The sequence below is a fragment of the Fundulus heteroclitus genome, unplaced genomic scaffold, assembly GCF_011125445.2.
Source record: "Fundulus heteroclitus isolate FHET01 unplaced genomic scaffold, MU-UCD_Fhet_4.1 scaffold_66, whole genome shotgun sequence".
NCBI classification, from domain to species: domain Eukaryota; kingdom Metazoa; phylum Chordata; class Actinopteri; order Cyprinodontiformes; family Fundulidae; genus Fundulus; species Fundulus heteroclitus.
Genome location: NW_023397099.1, coordinates 1041292 through 1067901, shown reverse-complemented (window position 1 = coordinate 1067901; position 26610 = coordinate 1041292). Strand labels below are relative to the sequence as shown.

General features: G+C 39.0%; 1 protein-coding gene across 13 annotated transcripts in view; it reads left to right on the top strand.

The window, feature by feature from the left end:
* osbpl8 (oxysterol binding protein-like 8) overlaps window positions 1-26610 on the top strand; it is a 108463-nt gene that overhangs the window by 41398 nt on the left and 40455 nt on the right. For 4 of the 13 annotated variants that reach the window (XM_036133668.1, XM_036133672.1, XM_036133669.1 and 1 more), the window contains 2 exons: window positions 12818-12854; window positions 14457-14645. In XM_036133668.1, coding sequence (XP_035989561.1) covers window positions 12818-12854; window positions 14457-14645 — 226 coding nt within the window. Of the gene's footprint in view, window positions 1-12817; window positions 12855-14456; window positions 14646-22980; window positions 23288-26610 lie in introns of those variants that run through there. The other 9 variants (XM_036133671.1, XM_036133674.1, XM_021324946.2 and 6 more) reach the window with 5 other exon arrangements.

Here is a 26610-nt window from a genome sequence, read left to right as displayed (position 1 = left end):
CTGACCCGTTCATCCTGTAAAGTGGCTTGAGATGACATTTGACTTAAAATCATATCTTCTCACATTATAAACTGAATTGAAGGAATTGTGCTGAATCTCTAATATTTATAAAGTTAAAGTTTTTATTTTGTATAAATTTTTGCTAAATTACAGCATCAACAAGATTCAAATGGTTTCTTTCTAGCCTTCTTCTATGTGAAATAATGTTTTCCTGCAGCGGTTTAGGAGGGAATCCAAAAACACCTTTTGGTTGTCTAAAGGCTGTCTTCAGACTGAATGCCTAAATAAAAAAAATGATGTGGTTTAATGTGGTTTAGAATGACTACACTACATGCCAGCTGATGCTCTGTTACCAAACCTCCTAATGGAAACCTCATGCAAACTATTTATCCAATTCATACCATCCTTAAGCAAGTCCTCTATGCCACTCCCCAGTGGAAAATATTACTATGAATGTTACTGCTATCTACTGTACTGTCTGCCTCATTGTCTGATATTACATATTTTATCTTTAAGTGGGTTCCTCCTTCAAAATGTTGTTTGCCGTGTCCCACTGAAGCATTAAGCACAGCCATGCCACTGCATCCTGAGATCTTAAACATTTGTTTCACCCTTCCTCTTGAGAACTTTACCAGCTCACCTCTCAGCTCTCCCTGAGCCCCAGATCCCCTGCTGTGATGAAACCGAGACACCACTTAGTGTGCGGCTCATTTAACCACCCAGCCAACCTCCAACCTAATCCATTTTGATGATCGACATGCTGAAACACTGCTGTCTAATGTGATGCTGCCGCCACTCTGTCGCCATCGCCCCCTACCAACACCCCATCAGATACTTAGAAACCATCCTTTTGCCTTAATAGGTCCCACCACATGTTTCCATACGGGGGATATCACTTTCCCAGGGCTTCACTTTCATGGGGAAAGGTCTTGGTATCGGGGTAAGACTTTTCAAGAAGCCTGGGGCTTTGCTTAAGGGGCGGGGTTGTGTGCTGCAAGGTTAAACAGTCTGCCACTTGGAAGAGTAAGGAGCCATAGGAGACGAGTTTACAAACCTGTCAATTTTATACCCTTAATTTATCACAAAAAGTAGTTTTTAAATGTTTTTAGGCGAGTAAGTACACTTCCAAACTTCATCTGTGCAGTCAGTTCATCAAGGTTATGAGCAGGTATTTATTCTGTAGTTGTACTTGTTGGGAGCGGCAAAGACCTACTGAAAGGCTGGTCTTGCTGGGGAGGTGGCTGTGGATAACCCTGTTGCTGCAGCGTTTAGTCGGCTAGACAGTCTGGGATTTCCTGCAGACTGGATTTTTTTTCTTTGTCGTGGCTGAAAAGTGAATATAAAGCGTTTACTAAGCTTGTGGGGAATATCTAAAAGTACTAGATATCAAATGTGAAAATCTTTGCTGGACGCTTTCGGCATTTTATATGAATTATAAACATTTGTAACTACACTTATGATTTAGTGCTAATGATCAAACATTTCCCTTGTGCACTGAAACCCATTTCCCTAAGACTGACTTTTCATTTAAACCTAAGTTGGTGGACTGTCAATTCAATTACTATTTACAAATCATAAACCATCTCTGGAGGGGGAAAAAAAGGAAAAGATAAGGCCTTCAGCTTTCCAGACGCAGACAGGCCCACTGTATTTAATAACCTAAATGAGATCCACGGATTTAGTGAGACTTTCTCTCATTTTACCTGCAATGAAAGTTAGTTCTCTAAAGTACACCAGCCACTGATCGCACCTCTGCATGTGTGTGTGTGTGTGTGTGTGTGTGTGTGTGTGTGTGTGTGTGTGTGTGTGTGTATAACAAGGCAGGCTCTCTGCTTTTCTTCTGCGGCAAGAAGAGTAGAGAAAGCAGAGGAAGAGACGAATCAGGCAGCATATATATCCTATAACCTATAAAAAATTATTTTGCTACGATCAAAAGTCTTCGGTATTGCGCTGAAAAATTTCCCTCGTCATTCTCTCCACGGCTGAGGCTAATATATACTCAAACTTTGTAGCAGACAGATCACTCTCGTCTCCCATCTTTGCTTTGTGTTGGTCTATCACATAAAGAGAACATGCAATATAAATAATGTTCAGATGTTGTTGGTAACGGGTTGGGTGAACGGGGGCAAGATCTTCGCCGGTCCGCTGCAGACAATTACACTGGATAAGCTGGCACATAGGATGGTATAAATCTAAAGACTTTTCAGACTGCGGGGATTTTAATTTAGTTGCTGACGTTCCCAGTCGCCTCCAATTTGTTATAACTTGACAGAACGAGAGAAGGATTAAAAGCATTTTATCTAGCAAATATTAAACAAAGCTAAAGACAGTTTGCCAGTCATAAGTGCACTGCAAACCGTCTGGAGATCTTTCAGGATATATGTGATGGTGCTTGTTTTTCACAGTGTATCAAGAAGGCTAAAGTTCAGGAATGGTTGGCAGCTCCTGTTGCTCATTACTGGTTCTCAACTGGTCCTCAGAAATAAGGTCATAGACATTGTTTCCCTAGATATGGTATCCCTACCATCATTGCCATATATTTTTTTCAGATTGGTAGTTTTAGGCTCATCTTATTGCACTGCAGCAAATTCCTTCAGTTTTGACAAATTTCCTTTCTGGCTATCCCTGCTACACTCTATGAACCCATATAATCAGTCTATATCATTTCTGGTTCTTGTTGTGGTTCCCTCTGACCATTTGGACAGCACCCTGGATTTCGGTCTCATCCTGTAGCTCTCTGCCTTCCTGGTCTCACGTTTTGGCCATGAACCCACCACTTTGCTGACAGCCACGTTAGTTCTTTAATGGATTTAGCTGTTCTGACATAAAGCACAGGCATGGAATGATCTATGTGTTGTCACACCGTGACTGTGCTGCAGAGGAATATGGACGCAGAGTATAATTGGAATTTGGAGTTTTGAGATTAATCAGAGAAAAGTATAAACATCATGTAAAAATTGACTTTGTGCCAGTAAGGCTTCTAGTATTTACTGTTAACATATTGGTGATCTATGATGCTTGGTAATTTAAAGGTCTCTGCTGATAAGAAACTGAAAACTGCCGATTTGTGTGAGCAACAAAGCATTACAAGGTGCTATTAAACACAAGCAAGAAGCAACATCATATTGACACTTTACATTAGTGTAATGGAACTAGGGCTGCAACTAACGATTATTTTAATAATCGACTAATCGGTCGATTATTTTATGATTGATTGATGAATCGGACAAAAGAAACGGTTTTATTTCCATTTATTTTTTCCAAAATAGAACATGTGGTCTGAAAAAGCAAATAATCCCACAAAAACAAGTTGCTACTTAGGTGTTCTGTTACAATAATATTAGGTAATAAATATTTTTGCTTCAAATAAGGAAGTTTATGTTGACTAGATTGTTAGTCAATCATTTAATAGTCAATGTTGTCTGTATAAACAGCGATTTAACACAACAAAAGTGAAGCTGTATAACTGCTGTCAAATATAGTTTGGTTGAACCTCACCCCTGTTCTATTGCACCAGGGAAACAATGCAATTAATGTGCAAACCAAGCTCTGTCGTGTTTCCTCACTTTGAAATGGAACAAACGTCAGATATTGTAACGACATACCCTGCTGTTGAGCTCCCATCGCCCTCATCAATGACTCCATGTAGTTTCAGCTCCTGTGTCATCACTCTGGTGCTCTCGTGCCATGTTAAATCTCACATGTTACTTATTTTTTGGTTTTGTGAAGCTCAATGTGCTCGCTATGTTTTAAGGACTTGGTTCAAGACGCATTTTCTTTCATAATTTTCAGAAGTTAGCAGGAAAAATGCAGGATTTGAAAATGCTACCTCCGCTCTGCCCCAGCCTAGCTTCGTTTACATCGCTCTACAGCAGGGGTGTCAAACTAATTTTGGTTGAGGGGCCGCATAAAGCTTAATCTGATCTCAAGAGGGCCACACGAGTAAACTCATTGCAAGATTAAATAGAACTAATAAATGTGGACTTGTTGATTTTTATATTAAATTAATTTCACTTTTACACAATATATTATGAATAACCTCAGCGTTTTTAAGAAAATTTCAACAATACTTTTACTCAGTCAAACATTTACTTAAGTGCATTATGCATAAGAACTGATCAGAGTGATTATACAATGTTGAAAAACATTTATTCACATTTTTTGGAACTTAAAAACACTGTTCTGCATGACAAAATACATCAAACAGATAAAAATTAAGAAATGATTTAAATTTTTCCACACCTGAAGCTTAATCTGCTAATTAAAACACAGCGCCCCTCGTGGACAATATAGGAACTGCATATTTTCAATTAAACAAAATACATGTTTTTTTTTTTTTTCAATAATTGTTTTATCATTCTCTTCCTTTTATCTTGTCCACTTGTGAAAGTCAAATCTGATGAGCTCTTTGTGGCATCTTATTGCCACATTGCCAGACAGGACACTGGAAAAAAAATAAATAATTTTTTTATAATGATAATGCATTTAGCCACAGGGCCGGACTAAATTGTTCGGCGGGCCGGATCCGGCCCGCGGGCCGTATGTTTGACACCCCTGCTCTACAGCCAGTCAGCCAGCATTGACGACCGCCTGCAGGTGAGGTAAACAGCTCTGCAACAAGGCAAGTGACGTATTAATCGCGCGGCACAACAAGTCGGTGATGAAATTTGTTTCCAACGCTTTTAATTGTCGATTTTTATTGACTTTATCAATTCATTGTTGCAGCCCTAATTTTAATGATTAAATAGTTCAAACAGTTGGCTTCCAATCCCTCCTGCTGAACCACATAATTGTATTAATGCAAAACAGAAATCATAATACTAAAGAATAGAGGCATATTGATGCTTTTTTTCTCTTGCTATATATACTCGAGAGAATATTAGATCAGTTTTACTCTTATAACAAGTTTGAATTTCAACCTGCCCTTTAGATATAATACAAAAAAAATAACCTGTTGTTTTCATCTTGTGTGTGTGTCTTTCTGTGTTGCTAAAAAGGAAACTGGGTCAGAAATGTGCTGCAAGTGATGTTCAAACGTTATGTAATATGTCACAGCGCTTTATCCCGCGTAAGCAGTACCCATCTTTTCATAGGAAGAAAGACCAGACTGCGGGTTTGGCTTTTCGTTGTGTTTATGGTTAGACGTTTTGAAGGATTAGGATTTATGTATGATCAGATAATTTCTATATGTGCTTACAGGTTATTATATATATGTTATAACAAAGAGTGATGAGGACTGTTGACATGACGGATCTACATGATTTGTTCTAGAAAAACCAGAAAGACATCACTGCTGTAATCTTGCCTACTGAAAACAAAGGCATGCACCAGTTTTTGTTGTCCTTTTATGGCAAATATTTTTAAGATGAATTTAAGACGATTTAGTAACATTATGGAGTTGTTAAAATTTAGATCAGAGTCGAAAACGGTGCCAAGGTTTCATTCATTCTCAGTGGTTTTTAGCCCCCCCTCCCCTTGCACCCCCATCCATTACTAGGATTACCAATTTTCTGGGGGAAACGCTGTAAAGATGTTTGCTCATCTGCCTTTACTCACAAATAAACTTAAGTGGCCTCCCATTCTTAATCCATTGGGTTCAAAATGACGTTGGTCCACCTTTTGCAGCTATAATAGCCTCAACTCTTCTGGGAAGGCTGTCCACAAGCTTCTGCAGTGTTTATGGGAATTCTTGACCATCCTTCCAGAAGTGCATTTGTGAGATCAGACACTGATGTTGGACAAGAAGGCCTGGCTCTCACTCTCCACTCTAACTCCTCTCAAAGATGTTCTGGCGGGATGAGGTCAGGACTCTATGCAGGTCAGCCAAGGTTAACCACACCAAACTCTGTCCATGTCTTTATGCACCCGGATTTGTGCACAGTCACGTTGGAAGAGAAAGGAGCCATCTCCAAACTATTCCTACAAAGTTGGGAACATGGAGGTGTCCAAACCCCTTGGTCTGCTGAAACAGAGTTCCTTTCACTGGCACTAAAGGGCCAAGTCCAGCTTCTGAGAAACTCCCCCCACATCAGAGCCCCCCCCCCTCCACCGAACTTTACACTTTGCACAATGTTGTCAGAAAGTACCGTGAATGCTGAGGCGCGCCATACACCTCAGCATCCACTGCCCTCGCACCATCAGTTTACTTGGCCTACCACGCGTGGCTGAGTTGCTGACGTTCCCAGTCGCCTCCAGTTTGTTATAACACCACTGACAATTGAGAATATTTAGGGGCGAGGAAATTTCACAAATGGACGTGTTGATCAGGGCGCATCCTGTCCATCGTGTCCATATGTTTTTACTCACCTATCCAGATGGGAAAGTGTGTTTCGAATGATTGAACACGTTTCTTATTTGACCCAATCTTCCTCACAGTTCTGAAAAAACATTATTATGCACCACTGTCCTTCCCTTTTTTTTCTGTTCAAGCAGATGTGCAAATTTTAGAGCAGCCAAACTCACTGTCAGTGTACATGACGTATCGACACAGCAGGGCTCTTGTTTCATGTCAGAAGCCAATAAAAGGAGAACATTGTGTTTTAAGGCCAGAACTGACTACCTAAGAGTTTAAACGTATCAGCTTAAATCTGTAGTGTCTTTGTACAGACCAGGCTTCTCTGTGCACTGATTAAACTCACCATCCTGTATTGTAGCTATACCTTCCTTTTGCTTTCTGTGTTTTCAGTTGATTATACCTTTGGAGCACATGTGTGGTCACATTAAGCAGCATCATGCGATGTGCGTGGGCTCCACTTAGGCCATAAAATCTGCTGTTTTGTTAAATCTTCAGCTGTAACATCAAAAACTGCACACGTTAAAAGGCTGTGCATGTATCGACAGGTAGAGTAAAGCAGTTGCCTTGAGCCTTGTTTAGGTTAGTGAGGAATTTGAACTGACATTGAAAAAAAAATCCATACTTTTTACTCTTTTCTGCAAGTGAGAGATCCAAATGTCACATTTAAAATATTCTCATTGTTTAGCTGCTTAATTAGAAGCTGCTCATAAAAGAAAACAGTCACTCTATGTTTCAGATGTAGATTATTACTTCTTTATCTTCACCGTGAGTTTTCTTTTTCTTGCAGTTATTTGCTTTGTGGCGAGGAAAGATTTCAAGCTTTTAAAAGTGATTATGCATGTTTCAGAGGTTTATTTAGGTACAAAGAAAGATTAACATGGCTCATATGCATATGATAAGTATCAAGCTCAAAAACTTGTATCAGTTGAGCTATATTCTCTGTTCACATGAGTGGAGTTTATATCAGAATTTCCCAAAACAAACTGGTGGTCAGCTGTCAGGTTTCCTACGACCTGTAATGAACTGAATAGATTCCTGGAAAAAAACAATGAGGGAGAGGTCATTAAATTTGTGAATATTGATGTGACTTTTAATTAAAGATGGTAATAAGAATTGAATGTAGTCTTGACAGTTTCTTTACTGTGGTATGAGATTTAATGATACGTTAATTGGACATAATACTGAATCAACCGGACCTTTGCAGAGTTGAATGACATGCTAATGAGGGAATTCAGCCATTAGATTAAGATGTGTTGGAGAAGGGGTGCATCTTATAGTTGCAGGATAGTAGCTTTTAAGGACTGGACCTGGGCACTCCTGCTCTACACTAGAACCCTATTTTTTGTTTTGCTTTTATAGGGACAAATTTAATTACATGCATTTTCATAAACCGTAATGACTAAATACTTAATGAAACTCACAAATATTTACCAGAGAATCTATTACTGCATGTAGCCTACAGCAATTAAATAAAGTACAGTGTAAAAAAAGAAATATACAGTACTGACCAAAAGTTTGGACACACCTTCTCATTCAAAGAATTTTCTTTATTTTCATGACTATGAAATTTGTAGATTCACACTGAAGGCATCAAAACTATGAATTAACACATGTGGAATTATATACTTAACAAAAAAGTGTGAAACAACTGAAAATATGTTTTCTAGATTCTATAAAGTAGTAAATATATATATATATATATATATATATATATATATATATATATATATATATATATATATATATATATATTAAAATAAAATTTTTCCTTGAAATACTCATTCTCGATACTCTGATACGTTTAGGATACATGTTGGATGACTTCTAGCACGTCGATATTACATGATTACCCCTAAAGCAGAGATAATTTACTCTCAATATTAGAGCTGTACGATTTTACCAAAAATCAAAATTTTATTTTATTTTTATTTCATCCAAAATTGCAATCGTGATTTAATTTTGACTTTTCTCTGCATTAACCACAAGCAACAAAAATGCCCTGTAGATCAAGATGCTTATAAACAATGACTATTTAAAACAAGAAACTGAACTGTTTTTATTAATCAGAATATTCTTATTCAACAGAAAAGCTTGTCGAGTTGGACATCAATATTAGCTGAACATAAAGTGCAATGAATAAACAAGTCTTAAACAGTTTGATCAGTACTTAATGATGCTATGGTGAGATTCCTGAAAGTTGCTGGTAAATAATATAGTATTGATTATATAAACTCTAAAACAAGTAATAAAATTACGTAATCTCACTGCTCTAACTTTCTTGTCTTCCATGTGGAGACAAACCCACTTGAAACATTACCGACACCTAAAGGACGTGTCTGGTCATTTAATTGTTACGTAGCCAATAATTGCAGACTTTGTTATCCTGGCAAATAGTGTAATCGAACAATGCCTTCTCATTCCAACGAGTCATCACTCCCGCCCTAAAAAAAGACTTTTAGTCCGCTCAACTTTCTCATCTGCATATGTAGTACTCACCCCCAACCAAAAAGAGGTTGTTCTTTTCTCCGTAGCCCGGTTTTTTAGTCAGTCAATCAAGTAAGGTGGCCATGGTTATTTTAGGCTGACGTCTTATTGAACCAATTCAGAGAATCTGACTGGGTAAGAATAGCTTTATTATACAATTAGACTCCCGCTGTGATCACGGAAAGCCACAGTATTATTCAGGATTCAGCAGCTAAAGATCATTGCCGCAGATCCTTGAACTGTTTAGCTAGAACTGTCCTAGGAATGCACCTGTCTCCTGGGCACAAAGCCAACTAACCGTACCGTCTCTGGATAGGAAGGTAGTGTTTTGCAAGGCAGAGACAGCATCCAGCTAGAAGTGTACTTTCCAGCCACATGACGATCAGCTGAGCTGAGATTAAGGTTGTTAATCGACCTCTGACGTTCAGTGACTTTTATTTCTAATCCCTTCCTCTTATTGTTGCAAGCAGCTCTTCTTGTCTTTTTTCCTCAGCTGTAATCTGCCAGGGTTCCAACTGAACAGCTTTTTGTTATTTTGTTTTCCCTTTCTTGGAACAAACACTAGTGACACTGTCTTCTATGGTTTCTAGCCTGTTAAACTACAAATGTTAGCATTATTCTTTATAAATTGGTTGGGGCAAACTGTGAAAGGAGTTCTTCAACAACAACCCAGAAATGGTAAAGACTCTCCACTATCACTGTACCAAATTGTAGAATAGTTTGTGTAGTCACTATTTGTCCATGAAAACCAAATCAGAAGAAAGGCAAATGTAACTCAAGTCACTTGATGCACCATGGGCTTCTTGTTTACACATTACAAAAAGGTCCACAATTGCAGTTCTGTGGTAGATTTATTCCAAGTTGGCAGGCAAACAACAGAGTACATGGCAGAGGATTACTTGCTGCCTCTCCTGCTTTTACTCCTCCATGACAGTCTGATTGCCTGAATGACTCATTGGTGCACAATGACTGATTGACTAAAAAAAAAAAAAAAACACACCTCCCACTTGCCTACAGATCCACCTAAAGCCTATGCATTTAGCCCAAAATACCCATGTCCTTAATAGCTAAACAAGTTACTAATAAACAAATCAATCAGCTAGAAAATAAGCACATTAATAAGCTAACCAACTAAATAAAAAAACAAAAGAAACAAAATAGAGAATTAGCACCTACATTTGGTTTCTAAAATGTGAACAAAGATCTTTTACCACACTACTTGAAGCCAAAGTCCTCTCGGTACAGATGCCTCCGTAGTTTTAAGCATGTTAGGAGTTTATTTACAAATACATCTTTTAATTGGCTATCTTTTTTTAAATATATAATTGTAATTTTAAATTCAAAAACAATATTCATTTATACACAGTAATTGTACACCACCTTGAACCTAACAAGAAATTGAATCATTGTAATGACGATATTAGTTGCGCTTGACCCACTAGTTTAACACTGCTTTGTTTTTCATGACTGTGATACCACTCTTCTCCCCATGATATAAGTGAGACGTGAACACCACGCATTTGTGATATTCAATGGCTGGACGATATAGAAAAAAAGCCTATCGATAAAATGGGAATCTTATTGATTGATATTTATTCAAGTTTTTTACCAAAACGTCCAAGTTTTTAAAAAAGCACACGTGTTCGCTGAACTCTTTGAAGGGGCAGGAGCTTGGTGAGGGGGCGTTCCTGTATCTACGTTTGTGATTGGTTGGGAGGATGTAATGACTGTAGTATTAACCTACATGATAGGCTAGAATGCAAAAGGAAGTAAAACCATTCTTCTATTGAACTTTTTACTGACCCTTTTTTCTATCACACCACACTTTTATCGATCGATATACATTGTTATTAAATTATCGTCCGGCCCTATGGTATTCCAGTTCCATAATAGGATTTGATATATAGTGCAGTTCTGATTGAATTTATGCTATTGTGCACTCTGGGCTCAGGTGATGTTACTTTTTTACCTTTCGCTTGTTTATCTCAGATTTACCAGTGAAAGATAACCAGGCATGCTGCTGACTTGGCTGTACCAGCTGCATCTGTAGCTGGATTCTTATTGTCTTTATTACAACAATCAGTGAGATCCCTGTGCATAAGGTCTGGTTTGTTTGCTGATACCTCTTCTTCATTGCTTCATGGCAAACAATATTGGTGCAATATTGTCTTCTTGTGGTGGTGGAAACTTTGTTTCTGTCAGTACAGATCTGATAGGGACAAAGAAAAAATAAATGCCATTATTTTTATATATATATATATATATATAGATAGATAGATAGATAGATAGATAGATATAGATATATAATCTTTCCTTGAAATACTCATTCTGGATACTCAGATGAGATCATTTACTCTCAATATTAGAGCTGTGCGATTTTACCAAAAATCTAAATTTCGTTTTATTTCAACCAAAATTGCAATCGTGATTTAATTTTGACTTTTCTCTGCATTAACCACAAGCAACAAAAATGCCCTGTAGATCAAGATGCTTATAAACAATGACTGTTTAAAACAAGAAACTGAACTGTTTTTATTAATCAGAATATTCTTATTCAAGAGAAAAGCTTGTCGAGTTGGACATCAATTCTAGCTGAACATAAAGTGCAACCAACAAAAGGTTAATATCACTGTTTGCGTTTGCCTGACCTCCCAAGAAAGTCTGTGTTAAACTTGCTTCCTAGAAGGTGACTGAATTAAGCTGATCTAATTAAAACTGAAGTAATTTAAAGCTAGGGTTGGCGATTTTTCTGAAAATAGCCCCCAGTCTCTTTTTGAAAAACTGCGCCTGCGCAAGACTGTTTTACCTGCTCTTCTGCTCCTCAGAGGGATCATGTGAAAAAAATCTCCCAAATCCACTCTGGTCTTATTTCTTTCTACTGAGGCTTTTCTCTTCCTCTCATAAACATGAACGCAGTTCGCTTCTTGTGACTCTTAGCCATGTTTAAAGTATACGGTGAGAGCAGCAGTGCTACAATGAACGGCTAACACCGAAGCTAACCGCTAAGCTAACCGGATACATAAACACTAGAAGTGCACATGCATAGCCAGCAACTGGAAACTAACAAGGAACTAGCACGCACACTGGTGTTACGTGAGCACCTCAAAATTATTGCCGTGTGGGACAAGCAATAGATAAGCTGACACCCCCGGAACCTGAGGCATAGAGGGGGGTGAGAGCAGGACCAAAACTCCCTGCCATTCACTGCTCTTCAGTGCAAAGAGCAGTGAAAAGTCAGTTATTACAGGCCTGTAGCTCTCACAGAGATCTGATTTTTTTTTTTTTACCTCCTTTTTCTCAATACATAATGTATTGACTACATTATGTAGGTCAATACATAATGTATTGCTGATTTTACCCAGAATAATAGTGTTTCTGAACATGATTACCAACTAAGTTATAGCTTCAAGTGCATGAGCAGCAATCTTTCATGTTGTCATTGACAAATATAACCTCAGTAATATCTACTTTTATTTATTTAGCTGGACAAATTAGAAAATAAATTTTCTTATTTTTCAGTTCTATCAAATGTAGTTCTTTCTGACAGGCTGGTAAATTGAATCAAAGTGAATTTCTAGCTGTTACAGAGGATATGTCTCTTTAGTTTGTGCTGTTAATTTATTCATCTTTATTTTAACACAATCCACTGTTATACCCTCCAAGGTCATTATTTTTTTATGTTCTGCCACCGTTTTTTTTTTTTTTTTTTTTGTCTCAAGCATTTTAGTTAAACTAATGTCTGTTTTTCTTTTGTTTTTGTCTCTTGTCTTCTTTTTTTGGAATTGATGTCACTTGTTGTCGTCCTCACTTGCCGCTGCTGATGCTGCCCACTGTCGCCAACCCCGCTGCACGCAACCCTGCCAACATCTGGTCAACAACGCATGGTGGACACCCATGATTTTCCTCTCCTTTCCCTCCTTTATTCTTCATCCAAAACCTCCAATACACATTTTTTTAATCCCTGCATCTCTTTCATGCTCTGTCTGTTTTCCTCTGTTACTTTTCTTGTTCTGTCTCCGTCCCTTTTCCCATTACAAGCACCCTGCAGAGCTGAAAGAGCATCATGCCGCCTCTGGTAAGCCAGCGACCTTTCACGGGAAGGGCTTTGGGTACTTTACACAGTCAGCAGTGGGCTCAGGGCTGGTATTTAGAGCCAAACAGAACAGAGGAAAGTGTTCAACTTTATAGAAAGTGAGAGTAGTAACTCTTTCCCAAACATTTTTGGGGCATTCAAAGTGTCCTCATTGCTTAAGCTCTTTCTTTGCCACCATTGAGTTGAGCCTGCAGAAATGTTTTTATTTGTTTTTTGTAAGGAAATATATTTTTTGATTAGTCCTGCAGTGGTATTGTTGGTTGCACCACTTCTTTAAATGTCCTTTTTATGATTATTACTTTTGTTTTTAAGTTAGGATTAATAGTGGACTGATATGAGATTCTTACTTTGTTCACCTTCAGTAATAATGCCATGGTCAGAGTGTCACGGTTTTCACACAACAATTTAAAACAGAGAAACCTGAGCTACAACTAGCCTAACAAGCTGTATTTAGCTAGTTTGTTAGTCAGGATATATGCTTGGTTACCTAGCTTGCAATCTGCTGCTTAACAGACACGACATTCATAGCATGCCAGGTGTAGTTAAATGGGACTTCCTCACTACAGACGTTTGGTCCACTTTAAACGGACCAAACCGGAATACAAGTAAACTCTGTTCCACCTGCTGATGGGAGCTGAACCATGAAGCAGGTTGTTTACAGAAAGAAAGCAGACTATCAGGCCAACCAAAGGGAGGAAGTGATACTATATATGTCATATTTATAGACATATATCGGCGGTCTGAAAACCTTGAAATTCTCGTTCGGTGTCCACGTACCACTGTGTATTCTCCCCATCTCTGTCCTCTTTTCATTTGCTGCTTCATCTCATGGATTTGGAGCAATAAGCTGGATAGCTCGCTGCCTCACCTGCTGTTAGTACTGGAAAGCAAAAAACAAACTATTGTAACAGCATGCCATCCAGGATGTTTAGTCATATTTCAGATGTGCAGTTTGAAAGTGAACCAAAGGAAAGTGGGTGAGGTATTTTTGGGCATTCTCTGCTCAGTTGACCCGAGTCCCCTGGGAATACGCCCCCAAGTGTTTCCTCAGTTATACTGGTGAATGGTGGGACATACACAGCCTGATAAATTTAAAAGACAACACATAATTACTTATCTCCCAACCAGCTGTAGAGAAAGCATTTTTAAATGAAGATCATCTCTGTTTACCATATATTTCTAATGTTTTTGCATGCTCAGAATTGGCAAGAAAAGTCAGCAGTTTATACGAACTTCACGATCTGGTGATTTCAGATCTGGCTTGCTGCAACATTCTGACATTTTGAGAAACCCACAGCACTGACTGTATTTTTAAATTTTATCCTTATCTATTACGCTGCCAGACACTTTAGTCACCGTATCGTTTTCTATGAAACATCATGTTTCCAGTCATAAGACGTAGATAAAAATCAATGTTATGCAAGTTATCAAATTGGGTTGTGAAACAGGGGGATACACCAAACTGGTACTCCACAGGAGGACCTCTGTAGATGTTCTCTGTTGTAAGTAAGAGATGGCCTAATGTCCTGTGTTTTCATCTCTGTCCCCATCCCTCCCCCTCTCTGTTCCTGTGCCCGCCTAAAGCTGCTATAACGTACAGCGATGACACCATCCTTCTGACCCCAAGCAGGATGAGCCAACGGCAGGTGAAAGAACGGGACAAGGAGAAGGAGAAGGAAAAGGAGAAGGAGAAGGAGGCGGGCCTCCAAACACCCAACAGGGAGCACATTACCACCCCCTCTAACCTCAGCCCAGGGGTCAGCTACAGCCAGGGTAAGCCTGGCTCTCTCTTTGCCCTGTAGTTTTTCAGCATACTGCTGACTTGCAGAACACAGAGGAACTTTCACTTTCCTCTGTTGTAAACGAATGAAGGCCTCTAAATAATACACATGATCAGATTTCAGGTCTTTACTATTTAGCAGACTTGAGGGGATAACTGAGATCAGATTACATTTTTCCATCAAACACTCATATGCATACTCCTTTTGGTTCAGTTGCACCGCTTTGTTTGAATTGGGGATCTACAGTTTAACATTACAAGAAAATAAGATGATATTAAATTAGAGGTTTCTCACAAGGAGTTAGGTGCTGTCCTCCTGTGTGAGTTATGCAGCTGTGGATAGGAGCTATCCTTACACAGTATTTCTGTAAATCAAGTTTCCTTGTTTTAATTTCTTTACTCACACAAACCTGGGAATCTTATAGTGGTCTGTGGAGGGACCTGCAGACTCTCTCTGTGTGGTTCAGATGCCATTTATATTGCCCTGGGCTTGCAGTTTTGATAAAAGGGACCTCAAAAGGAAATGTCATGCTTGAACCTGAACCTCAAAATGCATTTTTAGTAATGTGATTGCAGCCTGAAATACAGAGCCTTGCAAACGTGTTCATTTACCTCAAATGGGAAATAGGTCAGTGGGTGTGATTACTTTAACACAGAGAATGTTGTTTGTTACCATAAGGGAAGTAAAAGGCTCATGAAATAGGTGAGTTACTGCTGAGCTGTGCCTGTGCCATTCTGTTTATGGTTACTGTAGAAACTCATGCAATGAGGCCAGATCCTAATTTTTATGCTCTTCTGCAGAATAGAAGAATAAAATATGTTTTATTTTCTTTCTGTGGGGTAATTCAGGTGCAGGTAGAGTGCAAGTGAAACCATAACTGTCTCCAGTGATCTGAGCATCCATGTCCCTCATTATTGTTGTTTCTCAGCTGTATAAGGATGTATCACAACTGCAACAGCGGCAGCAGTTCAAAGACACCAAAAACGGCACCACTTCTGCAGCGTTTCTCCCGATTAAAGCCGTAGACATTTCTCAGTTGCAGAATAATCAGATTAGCCGTCTTAAACTGGATTGAGAGGCAGCAGTGAAGCTCACTGAGTACGTCTGAGCTACTGAGTTTACAAGCTGATAAAAATCTATCCATTTCCTCACTGTGGGTGTAGCTTTGTCTGTTCAGACCCCTTGGATTTATCTAATCTTGCTTTTTTTAACATGGTTTTATTTGGAGAAGTATATCTTGATATATTAGGAAAGGACAATGTAACAACTCTAGACCATCTTCTCTGTTAAAACCCTGTAGGAGATGTTGTAATTGTTCATCTAAGACCGTTCAGTAGACTGTAGTTCCTACTTTTAATGGAACCTTTTATCTACTTGCACTGATGTTTCTCTAAAAAAATCTCAAATTTACAGATAATCTTGCTCTGGGTTGTTTGTCACATTCATAAAAACAGAACATCACAAGATCATGAATAGGGAGCCTTGCTGTGCAAAAAAAAAATAAAATCTGGTAGATTTCACCGAGGTCTTACGTAACTACTCCTGGATTTTGTTGTGGTGTCACAGCGCCCTCTTCTGGATGTTTGAGGAGATGTCTGATGTGTCTTTTGTGATTCATGCAGGTCTTGTTTAATTCCAGCCTGACGAGAAAAAGGTTTCTACTAAGCACAGACGAGAATGCTGATTAAAAAGCTTCATATGCATGGTTGCTTAGTTACCTTAAAGCTGTATTACGGTGTATTAGCTTGGCAGCTGATTGATTTAGCTTGATTTTGCTTAAATCTTGATTATACTCTTTAATGAGGATAATTGTTAAGTATGAGAGTGAGGAAGTCACGCGTTCCTCCATTGGCTTACTCTATAATTTACCTGCGGTGACTCCTGATCATGGAGGCAGGACAGAATGGTAGCAGAATGTTCATGCCAGGGAGGTGATGCTCTCTTTATATGGATTAGGTAGTTGGCAGGTGGTAAATGATATCAGTTAAGGAAACGATGGGAATCCATGATTTTAAAGAGCATGATGACTCATTTCACCAGTCAGCGGTTTCAGCAAATGATGTTTAAAGGCATAATCATACCACTAGAGGGAGCTACTCTAACACAGATATTAATCTGTTTAATGAAAGCATTCAAGCCCTTTATACATTTTTTAAGTTGCAATCACAAACTTATATAAAATAGACCAACATAAGTGGTCTATTTTAATGTAGTGTATGATTCAAAATTGGAAGAAAAAAAAACCTACATAATTTTAGCACAGAAAAAAAGAAAAAAATGTTCCAAATAAAAAAAGTAAAATGTGTGGTGTGCATTTCTATACTGCCTCATTTACTTTCTCCTTCCTGTGCAATCGGCATCCTGAGTAAATGGGTTCTACCTGTATTTAATTTATTCTCATTATAATCCCGCTGTTCTGTGTAGGCCTCATAGGTTTGTTGATGTTTGTCATGAAGTTTGTCATCAGACAGGTGAGGGCGAAGGTTGTGGAGACGTTTAAAGCAGGGTTAGGTTAGAAAACAGGCATCTCATACAGCTCTGTTGTAGCTGAAAATGGAAAGAGCACAAAACAACTGCAAACCTATCAAGACACTGCCTTCCACTTAAACTGGGAGGCAGGCCAAGCAGAGCATTAATCAGAAAAACAGCAAAGATGGCCATGGGATCTCTGGAAGAGTTGTAGACACCCAAAGCTCAGGTAGGAATTTTATGTGATGTATAAATGTGGCCCTCTATGGAAGAGTAGCAAGAGAGGAACCCCCATTGTTTAAACAAAGTCAGAAAATGTTCTACTGCAGGGGTTCCCGAACCTTTCAGCCTGTGAACCCTGAAATAACAGTGCCAGAGACTTGGGGACCCCCTTTTCGCGTAATTTTAGGAGAGCTCTTACAACAAAGCGCGGTCATCCCCCTGTGTTAAAATAAGGAATGTTGAGCCTATTGTAAAGTAATATTTTGGTGCTGGTTTTATAAATAAGAAAATAATTTTTTTTTAGCACATTAACATCAAATAATTGTTAGTATCAGGACTTTGAAATGATTGTGCGACTTTATTATTGTAATATTACAACTTTATTCTCATATTTTGACTTTGTTCTGGCAATATTATGAATTTATATTTTCAATGTTATTCATTCTTGTACACCTAATATTATGACTTTATTATCATAATGTCTGCTCAAAAAATCATTCTAGGACCATTATAATTAAAGAAAATAAATGACTGGCCACAAAGGAGTTAAATATTTTAGAATTAATTTCGCATATTTGCTGCGAGGAAAAATTTGGATAATAGAAAAAGTATAATTTTCCTAACCTGACTCTCGCCAGATGGATTTATTACCTCAGAACTCCACACATCCATCTGGGATTGCTCCATTGGAGATGTATTTCAGAAGGAGGGGCCTTATCAAAAATCCTTGCATATGATTGGATAAACCACTTGTCCGTCATCTTTACTTACGTGCTACTTCAACCGCGCACATTGAAACCAATATCAAAACCGAAACCATTGTTTCTCCAATCAAAAGCCTTTAAAGCCGTTCTGTGGTGTTCTTTTAAAGAATTTATATTATACGATTGGTCTATACTGATGGAATAACAGCATCAATGTTACCGCAGATTTCTCTAATGAAAACCAGGGATGTCTCTGATTTTGCTAAGCGAACGCATCTTTGTTGAGGGGTTGGTTTGTTTTACCCGATCTGCAACGCCAGCGGGGCGGGGAAGGTGTGTTCAGCTCAGTTCTTCTACTATGATGGGACAGTGGCACGATCGGGTTCATATCTCTTGCTGCGTTAAACTTTTTTACCCCATAATGATACACTGAAATCGAGGACATTTCAGGGGACAGCTTTTGCCAGGGGACAGAAAATCGAAAACAGGGTTTCTGGGTTGTCTGGTCACCCTTGCTTCTCGCTGTGAGCCGCCATTGTTGTATCGTCCATTTTATGTGGTATTGAAATCCCTCCCAATGGCAGCGATTCCAGATGGATGTGTTGACGCTGTGTGGAGGTCGGTGGAACTACGTCCATCTGGCGAGAGTCAGGTTATAATTTTCCACGATGAAAGGCATTGATTTGCTAAATTAAAATTAGGATATTCTCTGACATCTCAACTCGCGACCCCCCCACCCCCCATAGGGGTCCAGACCCCCACTTTGGGAACCCCTGTTCTATTGTGCAGTTGACCTCATGGCATGTAGGTAAACTGCAAGCATCAAACAACATCTTCTGGTCACGTGAGACCAAACTGAACCTTTTTGGCCTACATGCTAAACACCATCTGTATAGTAAAACTAACATTGCATACCATCCTTAACACAACCATTAAAAAAAAAACACTAAAAAAAACACAAAAAAAAACCCTATATGTCCTTTTCTTTACCCTTCACAAATGTGCACTTCTTTAAGTTGTTCTATCATGTAACTTCTTGTAAAATAAATTGAAGTTTGTGGTTGTAACATGATGTAAAAAAATTTCAAGAAATATGAATGCTTTTGCAGTGGACTATGCATTCTAGAAATAATCAGATATCCCAGCGTTTGGCTTGTCATGTGAGACCAAAATAAATATTTTAGGCGAGCAATAAAAAAACAGAAAAGGAACACACCAGTCCCACTACAATGTGGCTGTATCAGTAATTAAATGAATCTCGCCAACATGAGCAGCCATTAATCTGTGTTATATTTGTTTACCCAATAACTGTAAACACTGTCCAGCTTAATGTCATTGGCTGTGACATAAATTATCAAGAGGCGACCTTAACGGTGTTGCTGCAACATCCAACCTGCTTCAGGTTATGCTCACAACAAGACTCAGCAAGACGGGATGAAAGCTTTTACTAACCCTCAGCTCCTTCAAGTCCAAAATAAGTATCCATGGCAACTGATTTTTTTTTTCCTGGAACAACACTGATGTCATAGCCACTTTAGCCACTGATTTTCATCTGTCCGAGAAAAGTCAAAGCTCACACTGTCGTCCAGAATAGCAGCCTTGTTGACAACATGAGCTCTGGTTTGTTTTCCTAGAGCTTTTTCCCATAATTAGTTTGTTCCAGTCTGTTGCCGCAGTTGTAGAGCCGCACGAATCACAGTGACATCAGATTACTCAAATCCAGAAGAGCGCAGTGAAGAAATTCACAGCTAAGGTGTGAAGACGACTGGTTCTTTAGCAGCGTCACAGTCCTGTCAAGTAAGACTGTAGGTTTAGCATATTAGCTGCAAGGGATCATTTCTAGAAGATATAAAACATCCAGTCTACTGAAATATACTCATATTTGAGTGCATCCCTGGCATTTCTTGCTAATCACTCATTTGCGCACATTTAGATATCTCTCAATGACTCCTGCTCATGCAAAACTGTTTTGTGGAACATTGCCACCAGCACCATCTTTCTGGTACTCTCACCAAAGAATCATACACTTTGTTATTTCAAAGGTTTCATGATGTATTGGCTTTGTTTTTGTGATTTTTATTTAGTTTTGTTGCACTACTGCACATGCACAGAAAAGGTGTCGCCTTTGCTTTATGACAAAAATAAACCAGGAAGCTGGTTTGAAACAATTTCTTTGAAGCCTCTCTTTGCTGCAGACGCCTTGTGTCTTCTGTGAGGATGAGCTCTCTGCCTGCGTTGTGTAGTCTGAATGTGCTAGAAAAGGGGGATGTTGTGAAACAAATACAATGTACCTCAAAAATGATCAGTGCACCTTTAACTTTCGCTTTTCGTGGTATTGTAACCAGAAACTGTGCTGTATTTTATTGGGCTTTTATGTGACTGACAAACACAAAGCAGTGCGATAAATATCTGAAAGGTGTGGTGTTAATCTGTTTTCCAGGCTTTGTAGCACCACCCTTTGCTGCAGTTAAAGCTGCTTGTGGATGCATCATCACCTGTTTTGCGCATCTTTAGGCTGAAAGTTTTTGCATATCCATTTTGCAGAATAGCTCAAGCTCTCTGTCAATTTGAATGATGATGTTGTTTTAAAAGTGTTCTTTTAAAAATAATTCTGATTGGATTTAGGCTTAGACTTTGACTGGACTGTTCTAACATATGTACGTGATCTGATCTAAACCATTTCATTGTAGCTCTGGCTGTATGTTTAGGGTTGTTATCCTGCTTGAACGCGAGCCTTCGCCCCAGTCTCAAATCTTTAGCAGCCCCTAACAGATTTTCTTTCACAATCACCCTGTATTTAGCTCCATCCATTTTCCCATCAGCTCTGACCAGCTTCCTTGTCACTGCTTTGCCACAGCATGATCCTGCTGCCTATAAACGGTCTTGAGCCTCACTTGACCCAAACACCAATTATTAAGCGTGATTTCCTGTGTCTGCCTGTCAACAATGTTTTTTTTAATCTTCTTTTCTATTAAGACTAGACTTGTGGAGTTTATGACTGACAGTTGTCCTGAGATACCACCTGAGCTGTGGAACACTGCAGCTCCTCCAGAGTTACAATGAACCTCATGGTCCCTTTTCCGTTTGTGCTTATGCCCAGGCTGTCAGTTTAGGTCACGGGTTAAAGTTCTCCATCGCTTGATTGACGGATTTCCGTCAATTGGAAAATGAGAGCAAAAAAGAAATCCACTTGGTCCAGTTTAGACTTTTTTTATTCAAGTTTTTAAATTGAAGCTGTTTTCAACCAATGATACCTGGTCAAGCCGGGTCATTAGCCAATCAGAAAGATAGTGGGGTGGGTCTTTGCAAAGCAGACATCTACCCATATGAGATGTGTCGGCGTTTAATCATTTTAACTTTTGGAAGAACATCTCAAACTGGCCACAGACGGCATGAATAAAAGTAGTGGTGGTCAAGCATTTTCTTTGGATATATGTCAACCAGCAAGTCAGAAAGTGCTGCGGCTCAAACATCTGAGAATAACTCCCTCTGTAAGTGTGTATCACTGCCTGTCCATCTTGTCGTTATATTAATGAGAGATATTTCCACCTGTGGGCATGTCATTTGTCAGTTATTCCCTCACTTCCAGTAACTCAGCTAATAAACGCAGGCGACCAACCAGTGATCTCTTCCTTATTGGTTATTACGTTTTTATTTAAAACATGAAGAAGAGTAACACGCTGGCTCAGACTAATTTAGCATGAATGTGCTTTTTCTTGATGAAGGGTCGGATATATCGACCGTAGACAGTGTTGTTAAGAATAAATGGAGAAGGGCTTGGCTGAGAGAAACAGATGAAATTGGGAAGATTGTCGGGCTGTGGTGCAAAAAGCTTAACCTGCCAGGCGTAACATGTGCGTTTATAGCCCAGCATGACCTGCCCCTCATGATGTCTCAGCCTCTCGTTGACCTGATCAAGTCGGTTGCTAAAGATCAGAGATCAATTTAAAGACTGTCAGTATCAAATGCACATGCCTCCTATCTCTGCACCCATTGCATTGCTGCCCACTATACTACTAATTGTCGGCCAAACTGCAAAAAAAGGGTGTTTTGTTTAAACGTAGAAGAGTCAACAAACGTGAACATAATTATTAATGTACCGGTGCGATATTATGATGATGACTTGGGTAAAGTGTTGACTCAGCATTCGGCCTCCAGAAAGGTCAATGTTGCAGATGCAGTAACGGTCACATGTTGAATAAAAATGAATATAAACTTATGCAGAAAAAGTTTATAGTTTTTCATTTGTATGATAAAATTATAAACGGTCAAACTAGCAAATACCTAGAAAAAATTAAATTTGAACATGTTAAAGGCAAAATTAGCGTTAACTCACTTTCTTGATGTCTTCAGTATTTCAGTGGTGTGTTTTGTATCGGTCACCTTTTATTGTAATATAGCATTTTATTTTTAACCACTTTAACCCCAGAGGGTCTCGGGAGTAAGTTTTTGCCTGAACTTACATATGTGATTTAAATCAAGTACAGCTCCAAAGTCATAAAGTGGAAATGTAAATGCTAGTTTTTGTATGACACAAAGGCATTAAAGAATTTTTTTATCAGGTGGAACCACTACTGCAAATGTCACCATGTCTGCCGCAGAACGGCTGGATTTATACTGAGATTATTTTAAACTCCTTTACTATACTGCTGATGGTTGCTTTGGATTTTATTTAGAGGTGTTAGAGTACAGAGGGCTGAATAAAAGTATCTGGCACAGTTATGCATTTTTTGGGAATGTTTAGGGGGTTTATACTTTTGCAGTGTGCGTTTTACATTTAAAGGAAAAATAAACTGAAATAAGCAGTAGACGGAGATGAAAAGCAAAGGGAGCAGGTGGGGTCAGCAGGGATTAAGGATCAGCTGCAGGGATTAGGTCCTGTCAGACAGGGTTAACTACACAGAGCGGGGCCACTCTGATCTGCAGCCTCAGTCGCTGCCGATCCAGCCGCTCGTCTTCCTGCGCTCTCATCCAGTGAGGGAATCCTGGGTGGCCTGAGCAACAGTATTGACTGGGTCAGAAAAAACGCACCATGTGCAGGGAAGAGGCAGACAGACGACAAGACAAAATGTAGAACATCTCTGCCTCGGTTTCTGAGCTCCGCTCGGACAGCTGGAGCTTTTTGACTGAATTCTGCCGTGAACCAGGAGTGATTGTGGCATGACGTGGGAGATGAAGCTGCTTTTTGTTTTTGAGCTTTGGACTCTTTCTTTTGATCACTAGCCATATGAAAACTGAGGTACAGTATAGCAGAATAGTTTAGCGTTTAGAGTTTGTACTTGCTTGTCTTTGTGCTTTTGTCCATTTTAATTTTTTCTAAAATTGCTCTTTCGAGGACAGAAGAGAAATCAAATGAACATAAAAGTCCCAAAAGGAAATAGTTACATTTGTAACGTTGCATGACTCTGAGAGGTGAGGGGTACAGCAGAAGGTGTCCGCAGGCCAATGACTCAAATAGCCTCTTTGTTCCTAAGGTAATCCCAGGCTTACATAGTCTCCTTGTAGGCGTTAGTTGTATGGTCTCCTTGTATTTTTGACAGGCTGTCTCTGGTGTAGACGTCACTACACCTGTGATATAAGTTAGGTTACTATTTCTGGGACTGTTGCTGTTTCTGAAATTTCAAATAATCAATCTGACTGAGTATGATTTTACTATTTTCTTGCGTCAGACATGCACCCAGTCAATCCTAATTTCCCAGTAAATCATTGGGAAAGAAATGACCCAAATGCAGACTAATTATAGAAAATTTTTTATCGAGTGCCTCACCAATGCCACTGGTGCAGCAGCAGCAGTGCACGTTTCCTCTGCACGCAGGTTAATTAGCTGTGGGAAATGATTCACGCATTCCGAACATCCAATTACCTGTTTTAATTAAAGCACATTTGAGAGACACAGCGAGGGCTGCACATTTATCAGCTGCAGAACGGTCGGTTACCACAGACACCGACATTTTAGAAGGGATTATGCTGTTTATACTCCTAGTCTGTCTCAGATAAACTGTCTGTCTTCATGGACAGTTTGTCAAGAGATACGATAAAAATGCTAGCAGGACGCTCCAAGTTTTTAGATCGTTGAACGTCAAAACGGGAAGACAGGTCAGCTGATTAGAAAGGAGATGACATTTATGCCATTGTACACCATCTAGTCTCCTTTTCTGATTACTGTCATCACCTGTCACGTCCTTCTGCACACCTGTTTTCTGGCTTAGCGTCATGGGCAACTATGCTATGGAAAAATGCTATGTGGCTCTGAGGAATCAACTTTTAGGGCTTGTTTCACATTTAGTTGCTTTACAGCCACAAACTTTAACATTTTCTTTGTTAGTTTTGTATTTGGCAACACAAAGTAGTGCATAGTTTTGAAATGGAATGATAATGAAATATCAAAGTCCTTCAACATGCAATGTAATTTCAGCAAACGTGTGCTGTTCTGTAAGGTCATTAGTTTTTTTTTGGAGAACACAGTAACAGAGCAGGTTAAGGAGAAAGTTATGGAGATGTTTGACGCAAGGTAAGGATAGAAAGAAATATCCACCACTTTGAATAAGACATGGTTGTCCACCTATACTGACAGAACAGGCAAGGAGAGGATTGGTCACTGAGACATAGCTTTTCCTTGTTTACCTAATGCGCATGCATGATTTCCAACTTCTGGTCATGTGTTCTTGTTATGGTAAATATACACAAAAACACTTTGTTTACTAAGTTTACTAACAAATACATCCAAAACAAAGTGAAATAGAAATAAAATATAATAATAAGACAACAGGAAACAATGATTTAAATGGAAAACCTTTGTATGCAACCAGAGTGAGCTACTGGTGTAGAAATTTGTAGTTATATTATGTGACTAGGCCCCTTTAAACAAAAAGATATAAGAAGTTTGTATGAGACCCAAATCAAAGTATTTGGCGGACAAATTAGTCATTCTGACGAAAAACCCTAACGCTGCACGGTAGCCCCAACTTCATACTAGTAGGGTTGTTGGATTGATGGTTGTTTTAAAACCCATGTGTTATTTTCTTTCCTTTTCATAACTCTGCACTACTTTGTATTGGCTTGCTTTGTTAAATCTCAATAAAAGATGTTTGTGTTTTAACATTCATTCCTCTAAAAGAAAAAGGAAGCCATATTGGTGCCATTATTGAACCATGTCAGGAAATAGTGTCTTCAGTGCATCTCCGATGCCTGCCTGCATATCAGTGTACGGACTGGGGCACTGGCCCGGTCAGTCACTGGGCTTTTGTTTGCAGTGATTCTAAGCTTGCAGGAATGGTGCATGTTTCATTGCAGCATTCTGTGGTGAGCCGTGGCATTTTGATCCCACAAATGATTTAACAAAATACTAAACCTTTGGCTGAAAATTTTTTACTTTCTTTATTATTTATCAAGCAAGTCTTTTCTTTAATAGCTTTTAAATGACAAGTATTTCCCAGATCGACAAGATGCAACCAATCATCCCTCTGGGAAGATACTTCCTTCTGTCCTCAGTAGAGCTTCTGATTTTGTACTTGTTTGTGTGTTTATCTGTGTGCTTCCTGATGACCTCTGACCTCACATCAGCTACAGGCTTTTAGGATTACAAATGGACACACCCCTCATAAGGGACATTTCACTGCTATTTATAAGGATACCTCTACCAGTTCCTTCAGAGCTTTAGTGCAACAAGCTCTCTGTATGTGTTTGTTCATATAACAAGGTCAAATGTGCTGGGCCAGCTTTCTACTGGTCCTATATACCTTTATAGTATCAATATAGTAGTTTCTTGTTAAATCTTCATTAAAGACACCAGTGAGCATTTTTGATCAATAGGCTCACCTTTGTAAGGTTGTGAAAGAATCAGTTTTGTGATAGTCAATGCAAAAATAGTTTAAAGCTACAAACTGACCCATTCACATGTGCTCAAATTGCTGCCCTTCTTCAGGCAGCAGTACCAGGGACACTCAGCTGCTGGTGGAAGCTTAGACCCTGCTAGCATGGCCAGTACAGCCAGAAGAAAAACGACCCTCTTTAGTCGACAAGGCAAGCATTAAAGTGTTGTTCGGAGGTATTTTTCCAATCAGGCATAGCCTGACAGAAAAAAAAATTAGATGCTGAAGAATGCCACATGCTAGCTGCGCCATCAGTACAACACTGATTTTGAGGTCAATGCTAAAAGGTTAATAAAGCTTCTGTGTCCTGCAGCATTGAAGTAGCAAAACTTCCCAGACGGCATATTAGCTTCACTGACACAAACAGCACAATTGTTTGTATTTGTAGAAATATAATGCTCGATGACCAGACAGATAGAAATGCTGATGCTGAATACATTAGCATGGACCAAATCGTTGTTTATACAGTGCTTGCACCAAATCCATATTTGTTTAGAAACACAGTTTATTTTTAGTTTAAACTTATCCTTTGTCTTTCAGAAGTAAAGTTAATTTGTATCAACATCAAATTGACATGCAAATATAAACACACTGTGGTAATGAATTAAAAATGGAAGATACACACTTCCATAAAAGAAATCAGCAATGATACCGTTGGTGTTATCTTGTCTACTGTTTTGTAAACCTGGAC